Source organism: Artibeus jamaicensis, unplaced genomic scaffold, assembly GCF_021234435.1.
Source record: "Artibeus jamaicensis isolate MK-2021 breed Jamaican fruit bat unplaced genomic scaffold, CSHL_Jam_final contig_252, whole genome shotgun sequence".
NCBI lineage: Eukaryota > Metazoa > Chordata > Mammalia > Chiroptera > Phyllostomidae > Artibeus > Artibeus jamaicensis.
Window position 1 is genome coordinate 2,158,844 of NW_026521538.1, and position 15,459 is coordinate 2,174,302.

Consider the following 15,459-nt stretch of genomic DNA (forward strand, 5'->3'; position numbering starts at 1 on the left):
GTTCTCATCCCTCCCCCACAGCAGCGGCATCTGTGGAGCTTTAAAAAAAAGGCTATAAACAGAGGCCTGGTGGCGTCCACCCCGCCCCCTGGAAATCCGAGTCAGTCATCTGGAGTGCGTCCTGGGTGTCTGGGTTTAAAAAAAAGAAAAACACTTCTTACTTTGAAAATGATTTAAAGCTAAAGTGAACTGGAATACGTACTTTCAATCTTTATTAAGATATAGATGGCATAATGCTTCATTGTAGTTAGTAAACCCATACATGACTTGGTAAAGTTGTGAAAGTACAAAAACAAGAAAAACACAAACTTACAAAAGAGTTGTAAGAATGATACAAAGAACTCTCATAAGTCCTTTACTCAGATAGAACCCTTATTAACACTTTGCTACATTTCTTATCTGTCTCTCCCCACATTTATGTATCTTTTCTTCCTGAACCTTTTGAAAGTAAGTTGCAATCCCGATACCTTTTTACTCCAGACGCCTCAGCGTGTTTTCTAAGAACAAGGACATTGTCTTATATAGCCACAATCCTGTAGTCAAAATGAGGAAAATTTGCATTGGTATCATTAACACTAGTGTTATTATCTAGTATAGAGTTCATAATGAAATGTTACCAGTTGTGTTAATAGGGCCTTTTATGTAAATTTCCCCTTACCCCCGCTGACTCACGCCACACAGGGCTCACCTACCACTTTCAAATCCATTGATGGGTCTTGCCTTCACCAGTTTATTCTCGTGATGATTGTAAAGGCAGTTTTTCTACTTGTCATTGTTAGCTGGCATTCTACTATAGTTCTTATTAGCCATATGAACTCAAGATTGTAAAAGTTAATTCAAAGTATTATAATCCATTAGTGTTATTATTTGTTTTGTTTCAGCTTGTCATAGATTTGGCCAGTAAGGTCTCTTTTGAACTGGCTCCTGTGTTCTTTCGATATGCTCCCATCGTTTTTGAGTGCTTCCTTACTTTTTTTTTTAAGATATTTATTTATTTATTTATTTATTTATTTATTTATTTATGGAAAGGGGAAGGGAGGGAGAAGAGAAAGTGAGAAACATCAATGTACCCTGGCTGGTGTGGCTCAGTGGATTAAGCACTGGCTTGCGAATCAAAGGGCCACTGGTTCGATTCCCAGTCAGGGCACATGCCTGGGTTGCAGGCCAGGTCCCCAGGGTGGGGGGACACTTAAGAGGCAACCACACATTGATGTTTCTCTCCCTGTCTTTCTCCCTCCTTTCCCCTCTCTATAAAAACAAATAAATAAAATCTTTAAAAAAAAAGAAACATCAATGTGTGGTTGCTTCTTGTGTACCCCCTACTGGGGACCTGGCCCTTGACCCAGGCATGTGCCCTAAACTGGGAATGGAACCAGTGACCCTTTGGCTTGCAGGCCAGCACCCAGTCCACTGAGCCACACCAGCCAGGGCTGAGTGCTTCCTTACTTTATGGTACAACAGGATGTTCAAATTGATCTTATACTTCCCCTACCCTAGCTTTAGAAATAGCCAAGATCCCTCCAGAAACCAAAACCTGAGTACTCATTGTACATGCTTGTGCGCATTGTTTCTGGGGTATATCCATTTAAAAAAACCCCACTCCAAGTGAGCCTGCCTTATACACTAGGTGGAGACACACTGACCTATCTACCTCCTGCCATTTATCCTCACAGCTCTCGTGTATCTGTGAGGTGGGTACCCTGCTCCTCATTTTATAGAGGGAAACGGCAGCCCAGTTAAGTGAACGTAAGTAACTGGCCTCAGCAATAGCTAGAAAGAGACCAAAGCAGGAACCTTTGCCCTGTTTTGTCCACCTCAGCAGGGGTTCCACAAAGGGACTGAAGTGTGTGCACTTTCTCCTGAGCTCTCTGGCCCCTCCAGAGGGTTTGAAGAGACCAGCCATCCCTAGCCAGCTGTGCCTGTGAAGGCCCAGGCTCTGCTGCTCCCCAGCTCTGTCAGGCCCTGTGGGTGAATGGGGCAGGGTGTGTGGCTCACAGAAGCCCCTTGTGTCTGCAGCTTGATCCAGCTGGAGGCCTTCCTGAGTCGCCTGTGCTGCACCTGTGAGGCCGTGTACCGAGTGCTGCACTGGGAGAACCCCGCCGTGTCCTCACAGTGAGTGGCCCCTCCGCTTTCACCACTGCTGCCCTGGAGGAATTTGGGAGTTGAGCCCCAGGCAGAGCCAGCTGCCTGTAGCCCAGGGGGAGAAAGGCCCTGCACTTGGGCCTGTAGGCGGGAACGCACTGCTTTTCTGTAGACAGGCGCCTTGTAGATGTGGTAAAAATATTTCAGTAATAGGAAAATAACTCCCATCCCCATATAGCAGCTGATCTCCTGTTTAGATCAACTGCTAGTTTGATCATATGCGTATACACTGTAGCTGCATAGCCTACACGATTCTGTGTGCTTCCTTTTCCCCTCCCCATTACAGATCCTAAATGGTTTCCTGTGCTGCTGCATGGCTTTTGGAATTATTGTAATGCCACATTAATATTGATGGTGAATATACTGGGACTTATGGAACCATTCTGTTATACATCTAGTCAGTTTTTACTTTTATTACTAACCTTATAGTGAACATTTTTATGGGTTTAGCTGTAATCTTTTGAAAAAAATGTTTAGAATAAATTCAAAGGTGGAAGTGCTGGATCCCATGGAAGGAACGTTCTTTAGGCCCTTTATCTGTGGATAATACTCAGTTTGCCCCTCGCATCGGCCCGAGCTCAGCGCTTCCTGTGTACTGTCTCGCCTTCCTAGCAGCTCCAGGAGGTGGGCGCTATTTTAATCCCCGCTTTACCTGTGAAGGAAGTGACGCCCAGAGAACCAAGGGACTTTTCTAACAGCACACAGCCAGAGAAGCGGCAAACCTGGATTCACAGCCAAGTTTGTCTTTTTCTAGACTTAAGTCTGGAGACAGGAGTGATGCGTGTTGAGCCCGTTTACAGGGTCTCAGCCACCGTGGTGGCCTCTCCAGGGTCTGTCTTTGGCAACCAGTGACTTGTTGTAAAGCCTGCCTCCTCTCTGTTGTCCATTGTTTGGTCAGCAGATCTTGTCCATTCATGAACGGCACAGAGCTATTTCTTGCCTGACCCCTATGTGTGTGTGCTCCAAATTGTTGCCTTATGAATTTCTGACCAGGTGGTTCCTCTGTTCATCCAGGTTCTACGGGGCTCTTCTGGGCACAGTTTGTGTGCTCTATCTGCTGCCGCTGTGCTGGGTCTTTGCCCTTTTAAACAGCACCCTCTTTCTAGGGAATGTGGAGTTCTTCCGAGGTAAGCCCTGGAGAGCCGGAGGGATGGGCTCCTTGTTCATCTGTCTCTGCAGCTGATCATCTGTTTGCTGTACCTGCCACTAGGGGGCAGCACCACGCCAAGAGGGCTCTCCTGGGCTCTGTCTCTCTGGGATGTTAGCTGGGAAACTGGAGGCTGCTAGGCTGCTACCCAAGGGGTCCCTCTGTCTTTCTGAGAGGGGCGGGGGCACGGAGGGGCGCGGATTTCCCAGTGCTGCCACCCGACTCCTAGGATGCAGCTCCCTGAAGTTGCTGCCACATCTCTGTGTGATCCCAGAGTCCCCGTCTGCCATCTGGCTTCTGAAGCAGTGAGGCAGTATGGAGAGGCCCTGAGTCACAGAGGCTGCCGCCTCTACATAGGTTCTGCTGGTTGCTATGTTCCTTTTCCTTGCTGTGGTTGGGCAGTTAGCTGCAGAATCCCTGATTTATTGAGCACTGACTACATCGAATCTCTCTATAGAGGTCTTACAGGGTAGGTGGTGGTATCTCCTGTTTGTTTACGAGGCTTAGGTTAGGTGACCTGTTCAGAATTAAGAGGGTGACTCTTTCCTGCAGCAGAGGGTGGGGTGCTGGAGGAAGAGGCAGCCAGCGGCTGAAGTGGACACCCCAAAACGCCACTCATTCCATCCCGTTTCCGCCTTCCACCCCACTCCTTTCCCCGGGTAGTGGTGTCTGAGTACAGGGCATCCCTGCAGCGGCGGATGCAACCCACCCAGGAAGAGGGTGCCTTCCAGAGCCCACCGCCCCCAGATGCTGGGGAGAAGGGCGTTCTGCTGGACTGCACGCCTGTGCCCACGCCCACAGAGGTGAGCACCCTCACTGCCAGGGCAGAGCCTGCTGTGGGCAGGTTCCAGCGCCTTCCTGTTGCCAGCTGGTGTATACCCCATGGCTCCTGGGCTGCAGTTCCTGTTTCTTCCCAGGCCTCATCCCCTCCGAAGTGCTTAATAATTGTAATAATAATAGCCACTCTGTGCTTTACTGAGCAGCTATTCTGCTGTTCCACTTTATAGATATCAGCCCCATGAGGCATATAGGTTATTTCTGACGATGAGAAGGCTGAGGCATAGAGTAGCTGCCTGTGGGCAGTGTGGCCAGGACCCAGACCAGACCCTCAACCACTGCGCTGTGCAGCCCTGCCGTCCCTCACGGTCTTGGTCCCACTCCTGTCCCTGCTGGGTCAGAGAGTACCTCTTCCCCATGGCATCCTTCTCTCTTGCAGTTGTGCCATTTCCTCTGGGGCAGGAACAGACGTTTTGGGAAACCTGGATGCTGGCTCAGGGGAGGGGGCCTGTGCTTCAGGGGCCAGGGCTACGCTCCCTCTCTGTCTGTAATGCAGTCTCTCTTCCCAGGACCTCACGCCAGGCAGTGTGGAGGAGGCCGAGGAGGCTGAGCCTGATGAGGAGTTTAAAGATGCGATCGAGGTGGGTGGCCCTTCCCCGCACCCTCCACTGACCAGGCCAGAAGTTGGGTGGTCCTGGAGCCGTGTGGCTTCTCACATCCTAAGTCTGGATTTTTGAAATTTCCTATATCCACTGAGAAGCTGGGACTTGCTCTGAGCTAGGTCTCACTGGAGGGCAGGGTGCGACTGAACTTCCACCTGTCCTGCTGCTCATCTGGTGATATGTCCTGGGTGCCCAGGGCAGGGATGGCTCTGGAAGCTTCTGGGGAATGCCCTGCTGGGGGAAGTGGGTCATTTACCACCGTGGCCTGTGGACTGTGGACATGGCACCTTTGATGTGGAGAAGGCAGACTTGGGGCAGGGCACTGCTCTGGGTCCCCTGCAGAGTGAGGTCTGAAAGGTGCTCCTTTGTGGGGGTGGGGAGGGGAGGTGGAGAGAGTGGTCGAAGGCCACGTGCTAGGTCAGAGCAAGTGAGTCTTTTTGATTTGAAGACAGTGGTTCAAACTGATAGTTTGCAGTGTTTTATTTGGCATATAAACCTTAAACATTTTTTTGAGCCAGTATTTAAAAACAGGGAGATTTCTGTGAAAACTGGATTTCATTTTTATTTCTGAAAAATCAGAAGCTTTGGGTGGCCCCAAGTCTGCAGTGGTTAGTGTAGCTGAGGAGTAACTGTGCCCCTTAGAAAAGTCACATAGAGCCCTGGCTGGTGTAGCTCAGTGGATTCAGTGCGGGCCAGCGACCCAGAGCATTGGGGTTCGATTCCCAGTCAGGGAATGTGCCTGGGTTGCAGGCCAGTTCCCAGCAGGGGACACACAGGAGGCAGCCATACATTGATGTTTCTCTCCCTCTCGCCTTCCCCTCCCCTCTAAAGATAAATAAATAAAATATTTTTTTAGAAAAGTCACATAGTCCCCACCACTCCCTGTCTTTCCTGGTCACTCACTCCTAGTGGCAGTTGTCATTTTGTCACATTCGCAGTGTTGTTTTTTTACAGTAGGAAATCATTGCTGAAACAAGCTTCCTAAAAAATACATCTGTTCTCTTCTATTAACATAATGATCCACTTAATAAATTTCACCCAGTTTGAAAAAAACAGTACATAGCTTCTCCCAAGCTTATTTGATGTCGGGATCCTTTTATAGGGGCCTCTGTTAATGTCACCCTTGGGGACATGCTTAGGACTCACAGCAGCACCCCAGCGTTTCCTTTTGCTTGGGGTGCCCCTCCTAGCAGCTTCCTTCTCCTTGCTATCTGTCTGTTTTCTTTTTCCCCCCGCACCTTGGGAGGCAGGAGACCCACTTGGTGGTCCTGGTGAGTAGGAGCCCTGATGAGGTGGGCAAGGGCTGGGCGGGGGGCGGGGGGTCGAGGCAGCTGTCCCCGCACCCCGTGGGGTCTGCCGTGTGGGTGCCTCGGCACGCAGGCGCCGGAGCCCTGCCACATGGTGGGCAGGACTGGGAGCAGCTGTTCCCGCAGGAGGACGAGGAGGGTGCCCCGTGCCCAGCAGAGGACGAGCTGGCCCTGCAGGACAACGGGTTCCTGAGCAAGAACGAAGTGCTGCGTAGCAAGGTGTCTCGGCTCACAGAGCGGCTCCGCAAGCGGTACCCCACCAACAACTTCGGTATGGCCGGCGCCCAGGGGTGCGAAGGGGGGCCAGGCAGGGGGCCAGGCCACAGGGCCGGAGCCTTAGAATTGTGGGTGCTGCTTTGGGACAAGTGCGAGGAGTGCAGTGGCGTCCATGGGACCCTGGGAAGGTATGAAGCACATAGTGGGATCGTTGAGAGAGTGCGTGTAGGTTCCTCCTTGTCCCTCTGTCCTTACTGAGCAGGAGTTGTGGGAAGATAAGCAGTTCGGCTCCAGAACCGCCGCCCCTGGACCGCAGAGGGAGGCGTAACCCTGGGACAGGCAGGGTCTCGGGAGGCGGTGTGGTGCAGTGGCTGAATGTGGAGTGTGGGGCCTCACTGTGGGGTAGCTCCCAGCTCCACTGGTGTCCTGGAGCAAATTGTTTAACTGCTCTGTGCCTCGGCTTCCCCTTTTATACAAGGAGGGTAATAATACTTCTTACGGGTTGTTTTGGGACTCCAATGAGATAATGCTTAGTAAGGGTTTGCACAGTGCTGGCTGCTTCATAGTAAGTGCTTAACAAGGCGCACTGTTAATAGGAGAGGCCCTGGTCCCTCCTACAGGCACTGAGGAGCCTGTCTAGATCTTTCCTATCCAGGTGGGAGCAAGTTAAAGCAAACAGTGTCTTCCTCTGGGCATCACAGGGCCCTGAGGTCCCTAGCCAAGATCATAGATTGGCCAGTCCTGTTTTACTGGGGGCTTGGCAGTGGGTCAGCGAGGGCAGTTGTGGGGAAAGGTGCACCGGACTGGCAGCCCAGCGTGGAACCCTGGCTCAGGTCAGGGGGACGGGAGCTAAGCTGGGTGGAGTTACGGCTGAAGCCCAGGGACTGGGTGGCTCGGGTCACCCTGGTCCTGAAGAGCCTTGCTTCTGTGCGGGGTCAGTGGCCAGGGAGGAGGACGAGGGGGCTGTACTCTGTGTTCTGGTGGCAGTGACCTCTGAGGTCTGTGACTGGGGAGAAGCCCCCGGGTTTGTCCTGAGGAATCTGACCCAGGACATCCTGGGGCTGCCTTCCTGTTCCTGCAGCAGCCAGGGTGGCCGTGTCCTCGGGACCGGAGGCCCTGGACCGCTGTTTCTTCCTGCCGTGCGACTGCCCCTGCCATGCGAGACCCCTTCCTTCTGTCTGTGACGACCGCCGACTTCTCCGGGCACCGTGCTCAGTGTGCTGTGGCACGTAGTCCCGACGGCAGATGTGACAGGGGAGGCCGTTCTCGTGGGGCTGGAACAGCCAGGCTCCAGGAGTCCCATGTGACACTACGTTGGAATTGACACTTTAGCTCTGGCAGATGATTTGCTCATATCTGTGAATTTTAAGTAAAGGCCCTTCCTTAGATGTTCCCATTTTATAGGCTGAGTAATCTGAGGTGAAAAGAGTGATTTGCCCAAAGTCTTCAGCCGGTTAATGGTCGAGTTGTGATTCAAATGCAGGCCGCCTGATCTGGCTGCTGTGGTCTTTCTAACCCATCATCCTCCCTTTGCCCCTGGGGTGATGTCTGCTCATTTCTGCATTTGGTTTTCATTCAGGTAATCCCTACCGGCCTGGTGAAGGCCCGTTCAGGGCCCTGTGGGGATGGCAAGGGCAGACAGCGCTCCTCTCCCTAATCCCTCCTAGTTCCCCATTCTTCTAGACCTTTCGCTGTCCCTTCCCTGAGAGGCTTTCTGGCTGGGAGGGCAGGTGTACCTGCTCTGCTCCTGGGTCTGGCTCCTGCTGGCCAAGGGGAGGTGAGTGGCTTTGGGGGCCGTTCCCTTCCGGCTGCCAATGGACGGAGCGGGTGTGTGGGAAGGGTGAGGACCGGCTGCACGGGAGCTTCTCTCTGGCCTCCAAGCCGAGAGTCCTGATGGAAGGGGCCCCTCTGTCCTGGAGGTGCTGTTGGTGCAGCTGCCCTGCAGCCTGTGCCCTCCTCCCTGCTGTATCGCCCCATGGCGTCTTCACCCTGCGAGTCGGCACCTTTCTGAGAACGGGGGCAGGGGACTTGGCAGATGCTGGAAGGGAGCAGGGTGCCCTCCTCCTCCATACACCTGTCTGAGGTGCTGTTCGTGCCCGGAGCCCCGCCTTGGCCCCAGGCCCATGCCTGGCTACGGTGTCTTTCACTAGACCACGTGGCTGCCTTGGGGTATGTGGTCCTGGCACTCTGTCCAGCAGAGAGGACGCCCCAAACATGGGCAGGTGTCAGTCTTTGAGCAGCTCCTCTCCACGGCCCCGTACGCCCACCCCCCTTGCTGAGGAGAAGCAGAGGCAGGCTGCCTTGCCCACATTCTTAGTGTTGGGCGCAGGGTCCTGGAGGCACCACCAGCCTGCAGCACCTGCTGTGCTGTTTCTCTCTGTCCCCTGCTGGGGCCACGACCTGACTGACAGCAGCACATGTACCTTAAGCACCTTGGCTTCAGGTTCCTCCTTGCCCTAGTCGAGTCCGCCTTTCCTTGAACACCGGGGGTGACCACAGTGAGAGCGGCAGTGGTGCCTGCACCTGGCCAGACGGCCTCCAGAAGGCACAGCTGTGCTCCCTGAAGCTGATAGTAAGTCTGGCCAGAGCTCTGGAGGCCTCTGGGCCCCAAGTTCTAGAAACCTCTTCCGGTAGCCTTATCCCTTTTCAAGCTTTTCTAGGGCCCAAGTTAGCCTCTTTCTGGGCCCACAGGGCTCTCTGGCCCCCTGATGGGAACTCCCTTGCGCCTACTGCGGGCCCTGCTTTTCTGCCCTGGCTCGGTCCCCTGCCTGCGTGGACGTGCCTGTGCTGAGCCACAGTCAGTGCTCCTGGGGCAGCCCTTGGGTCTTTCTTGGTTCTTGTCGGAGTTTGCTTTTGTCCCTGAGGCTGGTTGAAGTCATAGCGCCCAGGGTGGCCTTTGCTCTCCTCCCAGACCAGTTTGCTGCCATCCTTTCGATCCTCTCCATTCACCCTCGGGCACCCCTTGCTCAGACGACCCACTTTTTCTGTCCCTGGGGCACGGGTGGGAGGGGAGCACCTGCAGTAGGCCTGCTTGCCTTGGAGTGGCCTCTCGAAGAGTGATGTGTCCCCTCCTTCCCATCCTCCGTCTCCTCTTACACCCTCCTCGCCTCCTCCCAGCCATCTCCTCGCCTGCCATTGACCCCTCTGCCGTTGGCCGAGGCTTCGTCATCTTGTCTCTGGGGTGTAGGCAGCATCCGTCCCCCAGCTCTGTCGCACCCCATTGTGTCCGCCATTCACAGTGCCGGCATCTCTCACCCTAAACGTCGTCTGGGGAGGTGCCTGGTTCTGAGATCCTCTCCGGCAATGTTCAGGTGACAGAAGGCAGGGTCTGGGGTTTTAGGAGGCCTTTCTCTCGTTAGCTGTAAGGAGCATTTGTAAGGGCACACTTGGGAAGGGGTTGCGTCGGACAGGTTTCATTCGAGGCCGCTGGGGCCTGTTGTCAGGTGCCGGCCAGCTTGGTGTGGCTTCCCGGGGGTGGATTCTGCCGGGTGCGCCACGTCAGTGGGACCTGCAGGTGGGGTGTCCGAGCCCCGGGAGGGAACAGGGCTGGCAGCTCTGTGTAGTCTGGAGACCGGTTCCTTCCTTCGTCTCTGGATCTGGACTTGGCTCCCTTGCTCACTGCTCCCACCAAGGAGTCTGGGCCAGGCTGGTGTCCTGAGTGTCCCTGTTTAGAAGACCCAGGAACGGGTGACTGTTGAAAGAGGCCCAGGCTGGGTCAAGGCTGAGCCACTGCCTCTTTCTCAGGGAGCTGTACGGGCTGCTCGGCCACCTTCTCAGTGCTGAAGAAGAGAGTAAGTCTTGAGGGGGTCCCATTGGGTCTCAGTCCTGCCCCACCTGACACCTCCCCAGCCCCACAGTAGTCCCCAGTCCCTTGGGTGGATTAGCGGGTGCAGAGGAGTGGGGGGTGCTGGGGGCTCCAGGTGCCTGGGCCTGGGGATGCGTCTGACACTGACCTTGGCTCATGTCTGCAGCGGAGCTGCAGTAACTGTGGAAACAGCTTCTGCTCCCGGTGCTGCTCCTTCAAGGTGCCCAGGTCTTCCATGGGGGCCACAGGTGCGTGGGGCCGGCGGCTGGGAGTCACCACCGGTGGTGGGAGGGCTTGGCTGGTTCCTGCCTCCTCTGAGGAGGTGCTGTCCCAAGGGATAGGAGCGAGGGGTCAGTGAGAGGCCAGGGGAGCTTGGGGTCCTAGTCTGGCCTGTAGTGGCGTCTCATCCACCACCCTTTAACAAACAAACTACGGAAGTACCTGATGCATGCAAAAGAGTATTTATGCTGTATGCGAATTACAAAGCATGATGACAAGTGCCCGGCACTCCTCACCGAAGGTGACAGAGCAGTGCTGGCCACACCCCCGAGGCTCCCCAGCGCCTCGCCTGCCTTCCCGGAGGAGACCACCACCCTGAGTTTCCTTCTTTTTGTTGCCTTGGCAATACTTTTAACCAATAAAGAAGAATGTCTTTTCCTTCTATAAAAGCTGTACGTACTGTACACACTCATTGTAACCCAAACAAAACACACAGGTGAGCAAAAGGCAGGGCACCAAGGCACCCGAAGGGAAAGTGCATAAAAAGGAAGCCTGTTCTGCGTGGTTCCTTGTGCGTTACAGCGAGAAATCAGGGTTTTTTGTTTCTCCTTCTGGTCATGCAAGTAGCACGTGCTTATCCTAGAAGTTTGGGAAATGACTGTGTAGAAGAGGCAGGAGGAGGAGAAGAATCCTACGACCTTGCCACCCAGGAAAGCCACTATTAAAACATTTTGGAAGTTTTTCTTCTGTACTTTACTTAAAAACATTTTTGAGGGTGTTGAGTTGGTGGCAAAGTCATTTCTGATGCATAGAAAGCCTGGGAGAAGCCTGCTGCTGGCCTGGCCACCCCCAAGAAACCTCGTTCCCGTATGAAAAGAGGAGTCTCCAAGAGCCGGCCAGCGAGCTGGGCCCGCGAGGGTGTGGGCTGGGCAGTGGGTGCTCCGTGGGGTTTGGGGGCTGGGGAGGTGGCTCTGGTAGTTGGGGTCATGAGCCAAAGGGCACGAGGAAGCGTCTCACCAAGTTCTTCCTCCTTTTCAGCCCCCGAAGCCCAGAGAGAGACTGTGTTTGTGTGTGCCTCGTGTAACCAGACCTTGAGCAAGTGAGAAGAGGGACACGGTCCAAGCAGGTGCTGGTTCCTGGCCAGCAATAGACCCCACTCTCCCTGTCCCTAGCCCCCTGTGGCGTGTGCTGGGCAAATGTGGCCCAAACGCTAGGTAGGCTTCCCCTTTCTGCCCTTGCTGTCTCCAGCCAGGTTCTGCAGCTGTTCCCCCCTCCTGCAGGTGGCCGTGATGGCTGCTCTCAAACCTCATAGGGGACAGGAGCCCCTGGAGGGCCTGGCATGTTTGTCTTGCTCTGTCCTAAGCTGTCAGCAGACTCAGGGCTGGGCAGGCAGCGTAAGCTAGAGGGCAGCAGAGAGCCATGCCTGGTCTTGATTGGGATCTCTGAGGGTCAGGGCGTCTCTCTGAGGCTGGGAACACTCTGAAAACAAAGATGAGAAACTGGGAAAAGAGATTCTTCCTTCCGCTGGATACTGGGCCAGGCCCTTTGCCTCTGAGAGTCTGCAGAAGGGCTTGGGAGTGCCATGACTGCTGTTCGAATGTCCCTCTGGCACTGGGCTCTCATTATTCCCCACCAGATGCTATGACCTAGTCTAACAAGACCAAAAAGGTTTCTAGAAACAGGGTTCAAGTTCCCAAGTTCCCCCAGGGGAGGGCATGTCTAGGAGGGCCTGGCAGAGCCAGTGCAAAACGTAGGGAGCTGCAGCAGCTCAAAGGACCTCAGCCCCACCTTGCAGAGACCTTGACTTGCAGAATCGCAGCCCACGTGCTGCCCTGGTGTCCCTCAGCCCTGCTGGGCAGATGCCAGGTACTCGGATCACTTCTGCTTCCCCTGCCCTGTGCCTCGGGCACCCGTCCTCTGGCTCAGAGCCGCATGCCCTCCCCAGCACCGCGTCTCACGGAGTGTGAGACCAGGCGAACAGAGCAGAGGTCCCGAAGCCCTTGACCCTTGGGGGCCTGGGAAGTATATGATCTCCCCAGGCTGGGTCGTAGATTCCAGGGCTGTTTTTCAGTAGGACAGTCTCAGTTTTGGGAGAAGGCCATCGGGGTCCCCATCCTCTCTCACTTGCTTCTGCTCTCGAGGCGCTGTGTCTCTGAGCAGTGAGCGGGTCCCAGCACTCCTTCCTTCCCCCGGAGCTGCCCTGCCTTTTCGAAGTATTTATTTATTTATTGCATGGTTCCTGGGAACATGTAGCACAGGGAATGGGCTGAGGAAGATGGGGCCTTCTCCTGCCCTAGGATACTGCCCTGGAGTACTGAGCCCTTAGGAGCTGGAGATGTTTCCACACCCTAAGGAGAGACCCAGGAGAGAGGTTGGGGAGACAGAGACCATCGTAGGCCAGCTTCCTTGCTGGGCCGACCAGTCAGGCGAGGGCTGGGAAGACAGCGGCCTGCTCCAGGCCAGTGAGGTGCAAGTCTGCAGGGAAGCAGGGAGGCCTGGGTGTACTCCCTCAAGCTCCTCTGTCCTGTTCAGAGATGAGAGTTAAGTACCCTGTGCTTTATTTACACTGGAGAGGAACTAAAGGATTTCTGTGTATATGGAAAATTAACAATAAAAAGGCCTCATGCTTCTTATGTTTTTGGCCTGGTCCTTGTGTTCACCTTCTCCCCGAAGCTGGTGAGCTGGATCCCGCCAGTGCCGGCCGAGTATGTGGGCCTGGGCTGTGCCTGCAGGACAGGGCGCCGGCAGGGCAAGGAGGCTCAGGGCCGGGAGTGAGCAGGGGGCAGGGGAGGAAAACCGTGCCTGGCACAGCAGGGCTCAGCATGTGTTGTTGGGTTGGCGTGAGCCTCTGTCTTGTGACCAAACTGAGGGAGCTGGGGTTGGTCGGGACCAGAATTTGTTAAACTCTTAAGCAATGCAGGCTTTAGAATGGAAAGACTTTAGCTAATTTCTCTGAGAAAGCAAAAAAGGATCAGCCCTCCGTAAGGCTCAGGCAGCCAGAAAGAGGATTGGCTGTCCCGAGACGGGGTGTAAGCCGTCCTCTGAAGCCAGGGCATGGGGTGTCCCCTGGCTGCCAAGCACTGCAGTGAGTGCTTTACACACAGTATTTAATTTAGTCCTCACAGCGGAGCATAGCACCTAGTATAGCACCTAGGAGGCAGGTGCTGTACTTCCCATTCTACAGGCAGGGACACTGAGGTCCAGGGATGTTAAGCGGTGGTTTTGAAGGGCTTAGCATGGCACTTTGCAGGCCAGGGGAGGAGCTATGCCTTCTAGACAGCAGGCCTGGGGCAGCGAGGGAGGGAGTTTGGGCGACGGCCCCGTGCATGTGCACCTCGGACTGAGCTGCGGGGCGTCCTCACGGCACCCTGCAGCCTCGGTCTCGTCCAGGTTGGATTCCGCAAAGCTCAGAAACTTCCCCTGGTGTTGGGGACCCCAGCAGCTCCTCAGGGGCCCTGAGAGGCAGGGAAGCAGCTGGGACCTTGTCCCGGCAGTTTTTTTTTTTTTAAGGAGTCAGAGTATCTTTTTTTTTAAAATAAAGGTTTTATTTCTTTTTAGAGAGAGAGGGAGGGAGGGAAAGGAAGAGAAACATCAGTGTGTGGTTGCCTCTCACATGCCCCACAGTGAGGAGCTAGCCCACAACCCAGGCATGTGCCCTGACTGGGAATTGAACCAGCAACTCTTTGGTTCACAGCCTGTGCTATTCCACTGAGCTACACCAGCCAGGGCCTGGCAGTTTTTACAGATGAGCCCGTTCACTTTAAAAAGTATTAAAATGTGGCTCAGTGGATTGAATGCTGGCCTGCGAACCAAAGGGTTGTCGGTTTGGTTCCCAGTCAGGGCACATGCCTGAATTTCCCACCAGATCCCTGGTGGGGGGTGCACGAGGGGCGGCTGCTCATTGATGTTTCTCTCTCTGTCTTTCTCCCTTCCCCTCTCTCTAAAAATGAGTAAATAAAAAATATTTTAAAAAAAGTATTAAAATGTAAATAAGTATGTAAGTAAGTAAATAAATAAATAAAATAAGGCTGCCTCAGCAGTCTGCGGGGCCAGAGGACCGGTGAAGACGGAGGAGTGGGAAGGAAAACGGCCTTGGAGCCGGAGGGGACAGGAGTGCCAGCACGGCCGGGGGAAGAGGCGCCGGGCTGTGCAGGCGCTGCCGGGGAGGACGTGTCACACACAGCCGGTCGGTCGGTCGGAAGGGGGCCCAGATACCTTCCAGCCCAGCCTCGCTGTGGAAGTGACACTGCGTCCACTTGAGGAGGCGCGTTCCCCACGGCGGTCGGTGGAGCAGGGGACACAGAGCCCGCAGTAGCCAGGGAACGCCCTCTGGGTGGCGGGGGCGGGCGTTTGCTGTGGCCGCCCCCTCCCTGGGTCCTGCTGCAGCATCGGCTGTCGGGGTGCCCTGGGAGCTGCAATAGGGGCACTGCCTCCCGACACTGGTCTGCTTCTCTGTGAAATGGGCACGAGAGTGACATCGGCCTCGCTGGGCCACCGTGAGGATTGGAAGAGGTAGTCCACGTGAGGCTGGAGCTCGGCGCCTGGCGCAGGGCAAGCGCCCAGCGCACACCAGCGCGTCACCGCATCCTGGCTGTCCCCAGAGAAGGAACAAACAGCTCTGCCCTGGACGGCTTCGAACAATGAATTTTTTTTATACCAGAGAATAATCTAGGTTGTCATTCAGGAAAGAATCTCAGAGGCCAGAGTATAGTTGAAATAAGCAGAGTCAATATCATTTCATTTTGGGAAAATGAAATTGCTTCTTGTCGGTGAAATACCGGCTGTAGTGCAAGCAGCCTGCAGGGCACGGGACACAGGTGTGGGAAACGCAGTTCCCATCCTCGCAGGTCGGCAGCTCCACAGAAGGGAGGCTGGGGGGCCGCCTCCTGGTCTCGCATGCAGTGTATGTGAGGGCCCTGGGGACAGCAGGCCAGGGATGGTGCCCCACAGTTGGCTGGTTGGGGCTGACGGCGTGGAGAGGGCTGAAGACCCGTGTGGTGCCCTGGAAGACAGGCTGCCCTTTGCAGAGCTGGGCTCCTGCTTAAAAGTCCCTCCAGTTCTCGAGCACCCAGGAGGAGGGGGCAGGAGCCAGGCTGGGTGACAGCCCCCGTGTCTGCCGGGGCAGCCCTGGGCCGGACCACCAGCTCCCACAGCTTGGTGTGGGTTGAGGGTCCTGCCTGTCTT

General features: G+C 55.0%; 1 protein-coding gene across 5 annotated transcripts in view; it reads left to right on the plus strand.

Moving 5' to 3' along the window:
* The window catches only part of ZFYVE27 (zinc finger FYVE-type containing 27), a 39,134-nt gene that overhangs the window by 8,137 nt on the left and 15,538 nt on the right, over positions 1-15,459 (plus strand). The window contains exons 5-13 of one of the 5 annotated variants that reach the window (XM_053662453.1): positions 2,017-2,112; positions 3,157-3,269; positions 3,953-4,092; positions 4,636-4,707; positions 5,979-5,999; positions 6,162-6,306; positions 9,996-10,042; positions 10,223-10,304; positions 10,577-11,225. In XM_053662453.1, coding sequence (XP_053518428.1) covers positions 2,017-2,112; positions 3,157-3,269; positions 3,953-4,092; positions 4,636-4,707; positions 5,979-5,999; positions 6,162-6,306; positions 9,996-10,042; positions 10,223-10,304; positions 10,577-10,722 — 862 coding nt within the window. In that variant the 3' untranslated portion in view covers positions 10,723-11,225. Of the gene's footprint in view, positions 1-2,016; positions 2,113-3,156; positions 3,270-3,952; positions 4,093-4,635; positions 4,708-5,978; positions 6,000-6,161; positions 6,307-9,995; positions 10,043-10,222; positions 10,305-10,576; positions 11,226-11,313; positions 12,909-15,459 lie in introns of those variants that run through there. The other 4 variants (XM_037138966.2, XM_053662454.1, XM_053662456.1 and 1 more) reach the window with 4 other exon arrangements.